The sequence below is a fragment of the Anser brachyrhynchus genome, assembly GCF_964034855.1.
Source record: "Anser brachyrhynchus genome assembly, chromosome: 1".
NCBI lineage: Eukaryota > Metazoa > Chordata > Aves > Anseriformes > Anatidae > Anser > Anser brachyrhynchus.
Genome location: NC_137694.1, coordinates 81,363,722 through 81,377,566, shown reverse-complemented (window position 1 = coordinate 81,377,566; position 13,845 = coordinate 81,363,722). Strand labels below are relative to the sequence as shown.

Sequence of the window (13,845 nt, the reverse complement as noted above, 5' to 3'; positions counted from 1 at the left end):
ACTTCATAAAACCACTAAAACTGGTAAAAAAAAAATCTCCTTTGGACCAAGATGAGCTTTTCAACAGCAGATAAATGATAGAAGTATCCATTATTGGCAGAACATTTTTCACCAAATAATAGATCTATTTCTGAGGTGTCAGGGAAACAAATCTTGCACACCTGGAAAACTGACATTTGTTATTCTGTTAGGTAATGAAACATACTGACTTCATAGACATACTGTTTTTACACTTATTACAATCTTTTCACCCATGTGCTGATCTCTCTCTCTGTCACATACATAGCAAAATACCCCTCTCCTCCAAAAAAAGCAACTATGTTTTTATCTCAATTCAAATAAATTATCAGTCCAAACAAAATCATATAAGATTTTTAAAAACATATTTAGCTTTAAGTTTCATGTTTTGACAGACACAATGGGATGATTTTGTTTTCGGTAGCTTGTTTCTTGTTTCCAGCTATTTCTGTTGGACCAAGAAGGTATTTATTACCTGTCCCTATTACACTTGTCTCTTTTTTTTTTCCTCAGAGCATTAGTTACATTTCCTACCATTAAGCTGTATTCTTCATTCTTCAATTCAGTCTCTGATTGTAAGCAATAAAATTGAAATCTACTGTTCGAGGTAGATTATATTTTGTTATAGAATCATAGAATCACAGAATGGTTTTGGTTGGAAGGAACCTTAAAGATCAACTAATTCCAACTTCCCTGCCATTGGCGGGGACACTAGACCAGGTTGCCCAAAGCCCCATCCAGCCTGGCCTTGAACAGTTCCAGGGATTGCAAATCCACAACTTCTCTGGGCAACCTGTTCCAGTGCCTCAACACCCTCTGAATATAGAATTTCTTTTCCTGGAAGGCTGATAGCTTTTCTGTAGCTGTTAGAAGTTCCAGTCAGGAGGAAGATAGTAAAAAATGTTATGTAACTTGTCTTCTTAGTAATTCTTGTGGTCTTGACTACGTAAAATAGTCCAAAATGACAAAATAAAGCCACCTGCCCATTCTGCTACTACTCCAAAGATGCTGTTGTCAGGTGTCTCTCCATGTCTCACTGCATGTGACATGCTATTGCTCAGAAGGCACCCAGTCAACACCATATTTTGACACAGAATGGACAAATGGACGTAAGTGAGAGAGACTGAAAATGGTAGGTCATTCACAAAGGTGACTGGGTAAAGATGTACCTGAAAGGATTGGTATAAGGAATGCAAACCATGCCATTTTGTTTACATTGACCTATAATTCAGGAGTACAGGAAAAGAAGTAGAGTTAAAAGTCAGAAAAGATGAAATTGATAAAAGGGAAATGATATTTCAGTCAATGTCAAATTCATCTGCCTGTTATATGTATTTTTCACAGCTAAGAAGAATGAAAGTAACAGAATTTTTCATTATTCTCATGTTAGAAGTATAACTGAATACGCCCCATAAGTAACTATCTTGAGTAAAATATATATCAGTTATTAATAGAAGTTATTTTTAATGGTTAAAAAAAAAAGGTATATCACACTGCATAGTTAGTATGAATGGAGAACACTAAATATAAAATATAAATTAAATTTAATATAAAAATTCTTTAATTTACTTGTTTCTGGACATAAAATGTTCAGGATAATGAACAGACAGTGTAATAATCAGTCAAGATAATGATGGTTTGCATACACTTATTTGAAGGTAATTAGAAGTATTGTATGCAAGGAAACAGAGGATTAGACCCCATTTAAAAAAAAAAAATAAAAAAAATCAAACATGATTTTAAACAGAGATAAAAAATCACTTGCTCTCTAGTGCAATTGAAATAAAAAGTAGGCTGCCATAGATTTTAAGAGGTCATAGAATCACAGAATTATAGAATATCCCGAGTTGGATGGGACCCACAAGCATCATCGAGTCCAACTCCTAGCACCACACAGGTCTACCCAAAAATTCAGACCATATGACTAAGAGCATAGTCCAAATGCTACTTAAACTCCGACAGGCTTGGTGCCATGACTGCGTCCCCGGGGAGCCTGTTCCAGTGCGCGACAACCCTCTTGGTGAAGAACCTCTTCCTGACATCCAGCCTGAACCTCCCATGTCACAGCTTGACTCCATTCCCTCCGGTCCTATCACTGGTCACTAAAGAGAATAGATCAGCACCTGCCCCTCCACTCCCCCTCGTGAGGAAGCTGTAAACAGCGATGAGGTCTCCCCTCAGCCTCCTCTTTTCCAGGCCTAGTGACATCAGCTGCTCCTCATACCTCTTACCCTCTAGGCTCTTCACCATCTTTGTAGCCCTTCTCTGGACACTCTCCAACAGTTTCATGTCCTTTTTGTACTGTGGTGCCCAGAACTGCACACAGTACTTGGGTGAGCTGCACCAGCGCAAAGTAGAGTGGGACAATCACTTCCCTCGAACGACTAGCTATGTTGTGCTTGATGCACCCCAGGATACGGTTGGCCCTCCTGGCTGCCAGGGCACACTGCTGGCGCATATTCAGCTTGCTATCAACCAAAACCCCCAGATCCCTCTCTGCGGGGCTGCTCTCCAGCGTCTCATCGCCCAGTCTGTAGGTATAGCCAGGGTTGCCCTGTCCCACATGCAAGACCCGGAACTTGCTCTTGTTAAACTTCATGTGGTTGGTGATTGCCCAGCTCTCCAATCTGTCCAGATCTCTCTGCAAGACCTTTTCACCCTCAACAGAGTCAACAACTCCTCCAGTTTAGTATCACCAGCAAATTTTCTCAAAAATCAATTTTTTTTCAAAATCTGTTTCAAATTTGTTTCAAAGGCCATCCATTCCCTTCTCTTACCCTAAGCAAGATTACATAAGAGCAAACTTCAGTCTCATATATCTTAAATGTTTGTCTAAATTGCTCTTTAAATATCCTGATATCTAGTGAAAGACACGATAGCTTCTTTTATCAAGCTAATGTAGCATTTCACTATCTTACCATTAAAAAGTTTTTTTTTTTGGCTAATGCCCACCCTAATTCTGTTGAGACAATTCAAACACATCATGTCTTGTCCTGTTCATTGTGACTACTGTCACGTCCTTCCATATTCTTTCCTTCACTAGACTAAACAAGCCCAAATCTTTCAATCCTTTCTCACAAGTCTTGTTTTCTGGACCTCTAATAATTATTTTTGTTCACCTCCAGATTCTTGCCAATTGGTACAGACATTTCTTGAACCGATATCTGCCCTTAGCTGGACACACTATCTTAGCTGAAATTTTACTCGTATGGGGAAGTATTACCTCCCATATCTTATAAAGCACACCCCCATTTATACAGCCTGTAAGAGTACTTCTTTTTTTTGCAGCAGTATTTATTAGCTCAATTGCATTCAAATTACCTTTTGTAGGACCGCTGTCTACTCAGTTGTTTCAGACCTTGTATTTATCCCCTTGACTGTTCTTATCAAAGTACAGCATTTACTCTTCCTCAGCTTTTTCTTCTAATTGTAACATTTATTTAAATTCTTGAGTTAAGGAAAAAAAAAAACACACAAACAAACAAAAAAACCACTCATTTTCTGAATTCAAAAGACAAGATGTTCCAATCCAAAAGAGGAATTGTACATACAATGATGGAACGAGAGAAAAAAAAATGTTGCCATATAGATTTAGATGCAATTTCACTACTCCAAAGTTACTAACACAGTCTATACTCTACTATTACAAATGGCTATAGTAAAGTGACCTGGGGTATGAATTACTTCATTTTGGCAACATTTGAATCTTGATGTAGTAAAAGGAATCAATGACTTCTTATTTGTCTTTCATAAATAAAAATACAAATATATGTGCTTATTATGTATATGAATTAATAGAAGGGCTTCAGAGAAAGGTAAATGGATGCATGGGATTTACTGTCTCGTCAGAAAGTAAGAAAGAAAGGTAAGAAAAAGAACATTTTCTTCATTTCCTGTTACGTTTTAGAGTAAAAAATGTAATAGTCTTCAAATAAATGAAAAAATCCAGATCGCCAAAGAAATACTTCAGTCACAAGTCATTTTTCTTAGAAAAACGAATTGTTCCATTGTCAGCAGAACACATGAATCCAAATACCCTGGAATTCTAAATTTTGCAGTTGAACTGTCCTCTGAATTACAAATTCTGGCCAAAGCGTGTTTTGTGGCTAGAACACTTCCATTGCATTGCTGCTTAGTTGTTGCTCTGGTTTCAGATATTATATTTGAGCTTGTGCACCAGGTTTTCACTCAGTAAAGACTACTTTTGTTCTACTGTCCCAGACACCAATTTATTGTAATTTGCAGTTCAGTCTTTGAAAACTGCAGTGTCAAATCTGGCTGAAATTGGAAAGGGGTTGCAAAGGCATATTCTGTTCAGAGGGGAGAATAACAGACATCAGAATTAGTTGTTAACATCAATCTCGTTTTCATAGGAAATTAAGCTAGAAAGCCTGTAGCTTTTCGTCTGCTATCAAGTGTCTTCCTACAAAATACAAGCTGCTTTGTTCAGGCTTTCTAGAAATAAAATTCTACTTGGGACCCAAAGGAAGGTCTGTCTATAAAAGAAACTTTTAGAGATCATCTGGTTGTAAAAAAAAAGGAAAAGGCTCCCATGGGTCAAACAAAGATTGCGTAAAAATTCTACAAGCACTGAGACAAGGGGTAAAAATGAAAATTGAAATTTCATGCTTAATTGCAGCTGGCATCGGTGAAATCCACTCTCCTAATTCACTCTGCAGCACTGACAGAGACATTACCATTACACTACCATTTAATTACCAGTGGCAATAATACAGAAGACAACAATTGCAAACACATTAGAATTTGAGCCAGCCAAATCTTTTAGGTTTTCAATTCTAATTTATTTACACATTTCCCCTCCTAATATAGAACTATTTGGAAATATCAAATTTCAAAAACAAACTGTGGAAAAACACTGGAATATGCTTTGAAAATTTGAGTTCTCAGCCTAGGTGATATCTATGGTCATATCTCTGAAAAGTGAAGCAATACCCTGAGAGTCAATTTTCAGTTCTGATTTTTTTTTTCCCCAGAAAGGAAACAACATGCAGCCCTTCTCTTTTCCCTTCAAAACCGAAGAATTTACAGGGTATTAATTATATATAATTCCACTTAAAACACATCACTGTGAAAAAGGATTATAAAAGGAGGGAAGGGAAATAAGTCAGCAAAATTATCTCTGATATGTTTTGTAACTGATCATTACATTGCTGATTTTTCCTACCTTCTTGGTTTTCCAAGGTTCCCTCTGCCTTTCCTTCAGAAATTCTTTGCATTGTTGCAACAGCAGTTCATAGTTCATTAATTCAGGCTTAGGCATCCAGTCCTTTTAAATGGAGTTCCCCCAATCATTTTCTAGTCATGCAAGTAACCTTCTTCGCAAATAGGTTATTTATTTATCTATTTATTTATTCTCTCTCTCAAAAGCAAATCCACCACTATTATATTTCCCTATCAGAGAACAAATATATGAATTAGAAATTCTTCCTTCTTTCCCCCACAACAGCCCATTGATTTCATGCACACTTTCCCAGAAAATCCAGCAGCTTCACATTCTCCCTGCCCCCAAATCCATCGAGTTTCCCATTCCCACAGTCTTCTCCAGCACCGCTGAACACACCATGCTTGTTATTCCCAAGGACTCAAGAAAAAGCACAGAAGCTGGGTGTCTTCTCTGGCAGCTCTTCCTTATAACAGCACCAGCATGACAGCGGCAGCAGATGGGCTGCCTTGCAAGCCTGTGTTAACAGCACAACGTGACAAACCAGTCTTCCTGTGGGCTCTAATATTTGGCTGGTTGGCAGGCTAGGAAGTGGTAGAATCCAACCTCCCTCGCTTCTGTACATTAGATAGGAAAAAAAAGCCTTTCCCTCCCTCGCTGTTTTCAGAGAGAGACAGGCTTAAAGACTTTCACAATGTGCAGACAATGTAGACAGCCCCATTCTCCTTTTTTAAACTAGAGAAGGAAAATACTTCCCACTTCTACATCATCTGCCTTTCCATGACTTGCTGGAGATGTGATTCCTGCCGTATACACCTGCCTCTCCTGCTTACAGTGTGTGTGTGTATCAAAGCTTCTCAAGCATTTTGGAGATGCTTGGTTTGAAAATAATAATTTCTATCACGATACCTGGACTGCAAGGAATTAGTGAATTTCTAAGTATTCTATTTTTTTAAAGTTGTTTTCTTGCTTGATTTGTTAGGTTCAGCCTTCTAAACATTTTCTAATATTTATTTATTTATTTTTTTATGTTACTAATAGAAACTTGTAGAACATATGGATCAAATCTTTATGTTCCATATAGAAACATAGAGCATATGGACCATATGGAAATCAGTTCATACAAGTCAAAGAGAATAGGTGTTAGTAAATTTGACTGCAAATATTATAACAAAAGAGAAGCTCTTTCATTTACCCACATATCAGAAACAAGCTGAAGATCACTATTGTCAATGTTATTTTGGAGAAAAACTCCCCAGATCTGTCCTTTAATATCCTTACAAAATAATTAATTTGTGCTGTGTTTGATTATTTAAATATAAGGTATGGAACTACAAAATAAACAGGGTTCTATATTATGTTAATAAATATAACTTAACTATGATTTATGTCACAATAACACTAAATGCTTATAACAGGAAAAATGATTTTATTTAGAGAAGTACCCTAAAATAAAAATAACTCAATGCTTAAAATAGCTGATCTTTTACCATACCAAATTGCTCTTTTCATAGGAAATATGCTCAAATTCAGATACACTGACACACCATAAAATAGTTACAACCTAATCCTTGTGGACTGGGTGCTCACAAGGCTTCTTGTCCCACTCCCCTTTGGCAAGAATTAAATACTTCTCCCTCCACAAAGCAAATCTCCTTTTCCCACATATTTGCTATCAGAGCTGTGTCTCACTAGGCCTTTCACATCACAAATCCAATTTCTTTCTATTCTTATTTTTAACTGAAATTCATATGTATGGGTATTAGGAGTAGTAAGACTAAACATATTCTTCCTCTTCCTGTCCTCATCTCTGAAAATATCCAGCTCTCTGTTGTCCAGAGATAGCCGGTTTCTTCCTTCCCTCTAACCCCATACAGAAGAGAACTGAACTATGTTTGTAAGCTCATTGATACCTTGCATATGTATAGCAAAAATACCATGTTTCCTGTTAGCTCACTTATCTGTGTCCCCTGTTCCCTCACAGAACATTTTAATTCTATGCCCATTTCAGTTGCTATCACAACGGAGGACAAACTGTAGAGGTGAGTTCTGAAAGCAGCACGTGTGGAACCGTGGCATAGACAGTGTTCTACCTCAGTGGAAGAGGTACAGGAAAACCAGAATTGACCCCATTTTTACATTACTTGTAGCTGCTAGAAACTCCCGTTTTTCCTCAGTTAACATCTCCTTGCATCAGTGAGACTTAAAACTGTAACAATACACTTTCCACATGAAATCCATCTGCAAAGATTAGTATTTCTGCATAGACATTGCTTGACAGTTTACTTATGCTAGTTCCCATCCTTTTCCCTTCAAAAAATATGTTTATGTGTTATCACTGTAACTGCACATCCTGAAAACAAAATTTTGCCTTTAAGAACCTGATTATGTACATATCTATATAGTTGCATTACATATGAATGTAAAGCTTCCCCCATAAAATTGATTAGAGTGTTTGTAATGGGCTTGCAAAAGTTTCTATCATATTAGTCATATCCTGAGTTTTATGGTGTAAAATACACTGCAATTCTTTGGTCCATTACCCATCTCTGTTATCTTTAAAGGGATGAAGCTGAATGCAAGTTGAAAATTTTCACCTTCTGCGGCTAGCCTAAAGAGAGACGGAAAAGTCCCTTCAAAAAAACCTTCTGAACTGGAGGCAGGAGAGACGTTACAAGGGCTGTCAAATGTAACATCTCAGATAGGAAGTGATAGCTAGCTGATTATACTTCATGTGGAACCAGCCTTGTGTTGTGCCTTTTTTTCCAGGCTGTACTCACCTCTTCTGTAATGCTCTTGGAGAGCTGTGACACTGCACTTCTTTCAGAATGGATCATCATGTCCAAGCTGACAATGGATTTTGCTGCAAGGAATTTTTCTGTGTTCCATATTCTGCATTAAGACCCACATGAAGAACAGCACCTCAAAACACCAGCTGGCTGCTGTGTCACATCAGAGCTGTTCTGTGGATATGTCCTGCTGCACTCGAAACATGCTTTATAAACTGTGAGTGAACTTGCTCACCATGACATAAGGAGGTTTGCAGGGAGAAACTTCAGTTACTATTTTTAAAACTCCATCTCCATGTCAGAGCAGGAGTCTTATGACAGACCATGGTTTTATTCTGTCTTAGAAATCTTTGCTTTTAAACCCAGTTGTTTCTCATGAGACAACACTTGTATTTCTTGTCGTTCATCAGCAGTTTTGTTTAAACAGAGTGTTTAATAATGCAATATGACTATCAACTTAAGACATAAAAAATACCATTTTCTGTTAAAATATATGGTATGATGTCTGATTCTTGGGGATGTATTTTAAAAATTAATATTTTTAATGCATCTTTGTGTGCCAAAAATACATGTACCCTTGTTTACAATATGTATATTCATACCTTTTTATAGTAACTGGCCTCAAAAACTAATTCAGCTGTATAGAATTTAATGGTAAATATATATCCAAGCACACTTTTGGTTCAGGCCAGTTCTCCCTGATGTGGTTCAGAGATGCTCATACTTCAAAACCTGTTTCCAACAGGCGTGTCAGAGATAGGTGTATCTAACTAGATCAATAAGTTTTACCTTCACATCTTTTATAATAAGCCTTCTTTGTTGTATAATGTATAAGAATGTTAGAAAATCAATGGTGTTATTAATTAACAATACTGAAAAAAATGTTTTTTTTCATGGGAAGGGAAGGGAAGGAAAGGGAAGGGAAGGAAGGGAAGGGAAGGGAAGGGAAGGGAAGGGAAGGGAAGGGAAGGGAAGGGAAGGGAAGGGAAGGGAAGGGAAGGGAAGGGAAGGGAAGGGAAGGGAAGGGAAGGGAAGGGAAGGGAAGGGAAGGGAAGGGAAGGGAAGGGAAGGGAAGGGAAGGGAAGGGAAGGGAAGGGAAGGGAAGGGAAGGGAAGGGAAGGGAAGGGAAGGGAAGGGAAGGGAAGGGAAGGGAAGGAAGGGAAGGGAAGGGAAGGGAAGGGAAGGGAAGGGAAGGGAAGGGAAGGGAGGGAAGGGAAGGGAGGGAGGGAGGGAGGGAGGGAGGGAGGGAGGGAGGAAGGAAAGAAGGAAGGAAGGAAGGAAGGAAGGAAGGAAGGAAGGAAGGAAGGGAGGGAGGGAGGGAGGGAGGGAGGGAGGGAGGGAGGAAGGAAGGGCGGGAGGGAGGGAGGGAGGGAGGGAGGGAGGGAGGGAGGGAGGGAGGAAGGGAGGAAAGGAGGAAGGAAGGGAGGAAGGGAGGAAGGGAGGAAGGGAGGAAGGGAGGAAGGGAGGAAGGAGGAAGGGAGGAAGGGAGGAAGGGAGGAAGGGAGGAAGGGAGGAAGGAAGGAAGGAAGGAAGGAAGGAAGGAAGGAAGGAAGGAAGGAAAGGAAGGAAGAAGGAAGGAAGGAAGGAAGGAAGGGAGGGAGGGAGGGAGGGAGGGAGGGAGGGAGGAAGGGAGGAAGGGAGGAAGGGAAGAAGGGAGGGAGGAAGGGAGGGAGGAAGGGAGGGAGGAAGGAAGGGAGGGAGGAAGGGAGGGAGGGAGGAAGGAAGGAAGGAAGGAAGGAAGGAAGGAAGGAAGGAAGGAAGGAAGGAAGGAAGGAAGGAAGGAAGGAAGGAAGGAAGGAAGGAAGGGAGGGAGGGAGGGAGGGAGGGAGGGGAGGGAGGGAGGAAGGAAGGAAGGAAGGAAGGAAGGAAGGAAGGAAGGAAGGAAGGAAGGAAGGAAGGAAGGAAGGAAGGAAGGAAGGAAGGAAGGAAGGAAGGAAGGAAGGAAGGAAGGAAGGAAGGAAGGAAGGAAGGAAGGAAGGAAGGAAGGAAGGGAGGGAGGAAGGGAGGAAGGGAGGAAGGGAGGAAGGGAGGAAGGGAGGAAGGTGTTTACTGGTGAGACCAGGCAGTTTGTTAAGTGCACCTTCAGGCCCACAAAGACATTTCAGCCCTTCTGTGTAAAGGGAATAAGAGCTTTTTGTTTTTCTGGTTGTTGTTTTCTTGTGTGTCAAACTTGCCAGAAATGCATGCCTATGCTACATGTGGTTAGTTCCCATACTCCGTATATATTGAGATCCTTTGCAGTGAGCTATAAATGGGCAAAGAAACATTCAAGCTCCCCAGGCGATCCCAAGCCCTAATGATCCATCCATGATCCATCCTGACATCCTGACAAAAAAAGAACCACTGCATGCAGCACTACTTTCTTTACACATGCAAAATTATATATCATTCTGGTCATTAAACTAAGGTGTGTATACCCAACTACAACAGAAGTTAAGTAACCAAAGTGAAGCCTCATGTCCCAGATGGAAAGGAAAGGAAAGGAAAGGAAAGGAAAGGAAAGGAAAGGAAAGGAAAGGAAAGGAAAGGAAAGAAAGGAAAGGAAAGGAAAGGAAAGGAAAGGAAAGGAAAGGAAAGGAAAGGAAAGGAAAGGAAAGGAAAGGAAAGGAAAAGGAAAGGAAAGGAAAGGAAAGGAAAGGAAAGGAAAGGAAAGGAAAGGAAAGGAAAGGAAAGGAAAGGAAAGGAAAGGGAAAAGGAAAGGAAAGAAGGAAAGGAAAGGAAAGGGAAAGGAAAGGAAAGGAAAGGAAAAGGAAAGGAAGGAAAGGAAAGGAAAGGAGAAGGAAAGGAAAGGAAAGGAAAGGAAAGGAAAGGAAAGGAAAGGAAAGGAAAGGAAAGGAAAGGAAAGGAAAGGAAAGGAAAGGACTGTGACAGTTTAGACAAACATTCTGGAATTAAACCAGTAAATTTATAGTTGGAACACATCTAAATACCTCTTAATAGTCTATCTATTTATGAGATTTAGGCACCTAAATTTCAGGGTTTCAAACTACCTCTCAAGGATTGCCTGATTCCTGGAAGTGAACAGGAACTAAATGAGTATCTTGTATCAGAAAGTCATATTCCAGAGAGTTAAGTGACTTTACTGCAGGCAGGACAACAATTCTAGAGCAGTGCAAGAAGTACTTAGATCTGTCCCCAGATAACTGCACTCAATTAAAACAGCAGGATGAAGAACAATTGTTCAACATGCAGTGTCCCAGTGGTGAACCTCATTTACACAGGTGGCAGTTTTGCTAAAGGATTGATAGAATATATGGAATGTGATTTCATGAGAGCTGGTACCATGACAGACCTCAGCATCTTCTTCTTCCAGTGCCATACTCCTAGCTTTTGACCATCCTTCTACAATATGAATCCAGAGCATCACTTGCTTTTTTATTTTTTATTAAAAAAAAAAATGCTCTTCAGACAAAATCCTTTGAACACAAAACATGAGAAAATATGCAGCATTTTCTGCAAGGGAGAACTCTGGAGAAAGGACACACCTGAGTCTAATTGTTTGGGTGGCAGGAAAACCCTCAGAAAAAGTGGTAATGAAAGCCTGTGAATGCTAAGCTTAGTGGTTTTCTCCAGCTTTGTCACTTGGTTTAAAAGCAATATTCTCTGTTCCCTTGCAAGGTCTGCATTACTTAAGGTACTGAAAGTCACTATAGAAGCAGAGCTAATATACACTGAATGTTTTAAATAAAGGCTGTCATTGGCAAAACAATGCAATGATTGAGATGAGAATAATTTAGACTTATCTTAAAATATTCAGTGACTAAGATTTTTATCCACTGATGGCTTTTAAATAAAATAGCCAACTAGTCCTACGAATATGTCAGGTGGTGGTCAGAATTTCTACTTCTTGTCTCAATAGGTAACAAACCTGGCACCATTCCTGGAGATACAGAAGGCAGGCAGTCTTATAATTGGTAGAAACAGTGAGTTCAAATGATCATGAACTATCCATAAAAAACATTATTAAGGACCAAGTCAGATTTTGGTGTTCTCTTCTGGTCAAGTTGTATCTGTTTTTCATGGCTTTATGTGAAGGTTTCCTGTGATACCCAGCTATGCATGTTCTGTAATGCCTAAGCAGCAAGATGTATGATAATGTTAAGTAAAGGAGCTTTACTTTTGGGCTTCATCTGGAAAGTCAAATGGCAAGGAATAAAATTCTGGGAGGTTAGATAAAATTCTCTAGTGACACTGAAAATTTGAGCTCACCTTTATCAGCCTAAATTGGTACATCAATGAGAACATATGGATATGGTCAGGGACCTTGTGTTGTCACTAGAACCAAGCAAAACAGATTTAGCCCCTGCTATGTAGTGAGGAATATATGTGTTTTCTAGGTTGAAGTATTACTTGTCTGAATATTGCTCAGTTTAACTAACACCCCACATAAAAACCCTTTGCTAAGTGATTAATCAGTTAGATGGGACATTTATTCCCTATGGACAGAATTTTTTTTGAGACAATGACGTAATTCAGGACTTTTTACCAAACAAGTAGGGTGCATGGAATAAGTCTGAATTTCAGTTGGCATCCTTCTGGGATAACAGTGCTTGGGTAGTCTTCAGATTCTGCTTCTGATTTAGTTTTACAGGCTTCCCCTTTTTTAAAGATTCATGGAGGATGCTTGGACCTGTTCCTAACCCTCTGCTGGATCTCTTTTCCCACAGACACACACATTGAAGTCTAGGAGTTCTCAGATCAATTGCTACATCTGCAGTCACTGTGGCTTTCTCCTCCATCTGTCTCAGAGATTCATATGTAAATCAAAGCATCATCTTCACATACAGTGAAGTCTAATGGGCTATAGTTCATTTCCTACTATGACTGCTACATTCTGTTGACTGGCCTCTAGTGGAACAGAGCAATGACCCTATCACCATTCCCTCTCTCCTTTTCCAATAAATATTCATAAAGGAATAAAGAAAAAAAAATCACTCCTAAGATTTACCACTTCAACTTTATGTAAGCTGCCTGTACTGTGGGGTCTCCCAACTCAATGTATTGCTGCATGAAAATCAAGAAGCATTTAGCATCATGAAAGCAAACTTTTAGGCTGCAGCTGTCCGGTTACTTTTCCTGTCCTCTATCATTTCCCTGCCATTTTGCTTCACAAGCGTGGCACAAATTTTCCTATTTACTGCTTTGTTGGGATTGTACTTTATCAAACATATATCTCAAGCAACACTTTCACTTACCAGATCCCCAAAGGTGCTTAGTCAGATAATGTGTATCCGCCTTCATGTTTTGCTTTCCAAGCAATATTTATCTTCACTAATTCAGCCCTCAAAGTGAGCTCAAAAGAATCCTACAGTAAAAAGGGCCATTGTCCATCTCTTGTCTAAACAGTAATGACTTCAGTAGATGAAGATCAGGACACTTCTGCAAAGTAGTGCATAGCTGGAGATTATAATCTAAAAATATAATTCAGAAAAGATTTACACCTGTGCTTCATTTTATGCATGTAGACACTCAAAGAAATCAATGGGATTATTCATGTAGATAAAGTTAAATGCACCCATTAATCTCTGTGAAGTTATGACCTAAGGGTCCAGTCTTGTATTTATCTTCAATATAGATTTTAGTACTAGAGGTAATTTCACTGATGACTTGAACATGCTCATACATAGTAGTATGTCATATCTGTGGCTGCATCTATCTGGTCAATCATGTCCTTAGATAATAGGTGAAGTGGTATAAAAGATATTTTTTTTTTCCCAGTAAACCCATCCAGCTTTTAATCCGTCTTTTTACTTATGTTTTAACCATAAAAAGACAGAAAATATTCCTTAATTCCTTTGATTCTTTTACTAAGTCTGTTTTAGTGTTCCCTTTCTCACAGAAATTTCCGTTTCCTGT

General features: G+C 39.2%; 1 protein-coding gene across 5 annotated transcripts in view; it reads right to left on the bottom strand.

The window, feature by feature from the left end:
• LOC308201029 (uncharacterized protein) overlaps positions 1-13,362 on the bottom strand; it is an 87,141-nt gene extending 73,779 nt beyond the window's left edge. For 3 of the 5 annotated variants that reach the window (XR_013956005.1, XR_013956006.1, XM_080607750.1), the window contains exon 1: positions 5,204-5,993. Coding sequence is in view for 1 of the 5 variants with exons in the window: in XM_080607750.1 (XP_080463876.1) it covers positions 5,204-5,299 (96 nt within the window). In the remaining 4 variants the exon portion in view is untranslated. Of the gene's footprint in view, positions 1-5,203; positions 5,994-13,184 lie in introns of those variants that run through there. The other 2 variants (XR_013956003.1, XR_013956004.1) reach the window with 1 other exon arrangement.
• Positions 13,363-13,845: the final 483 nt, after the last annotated feature.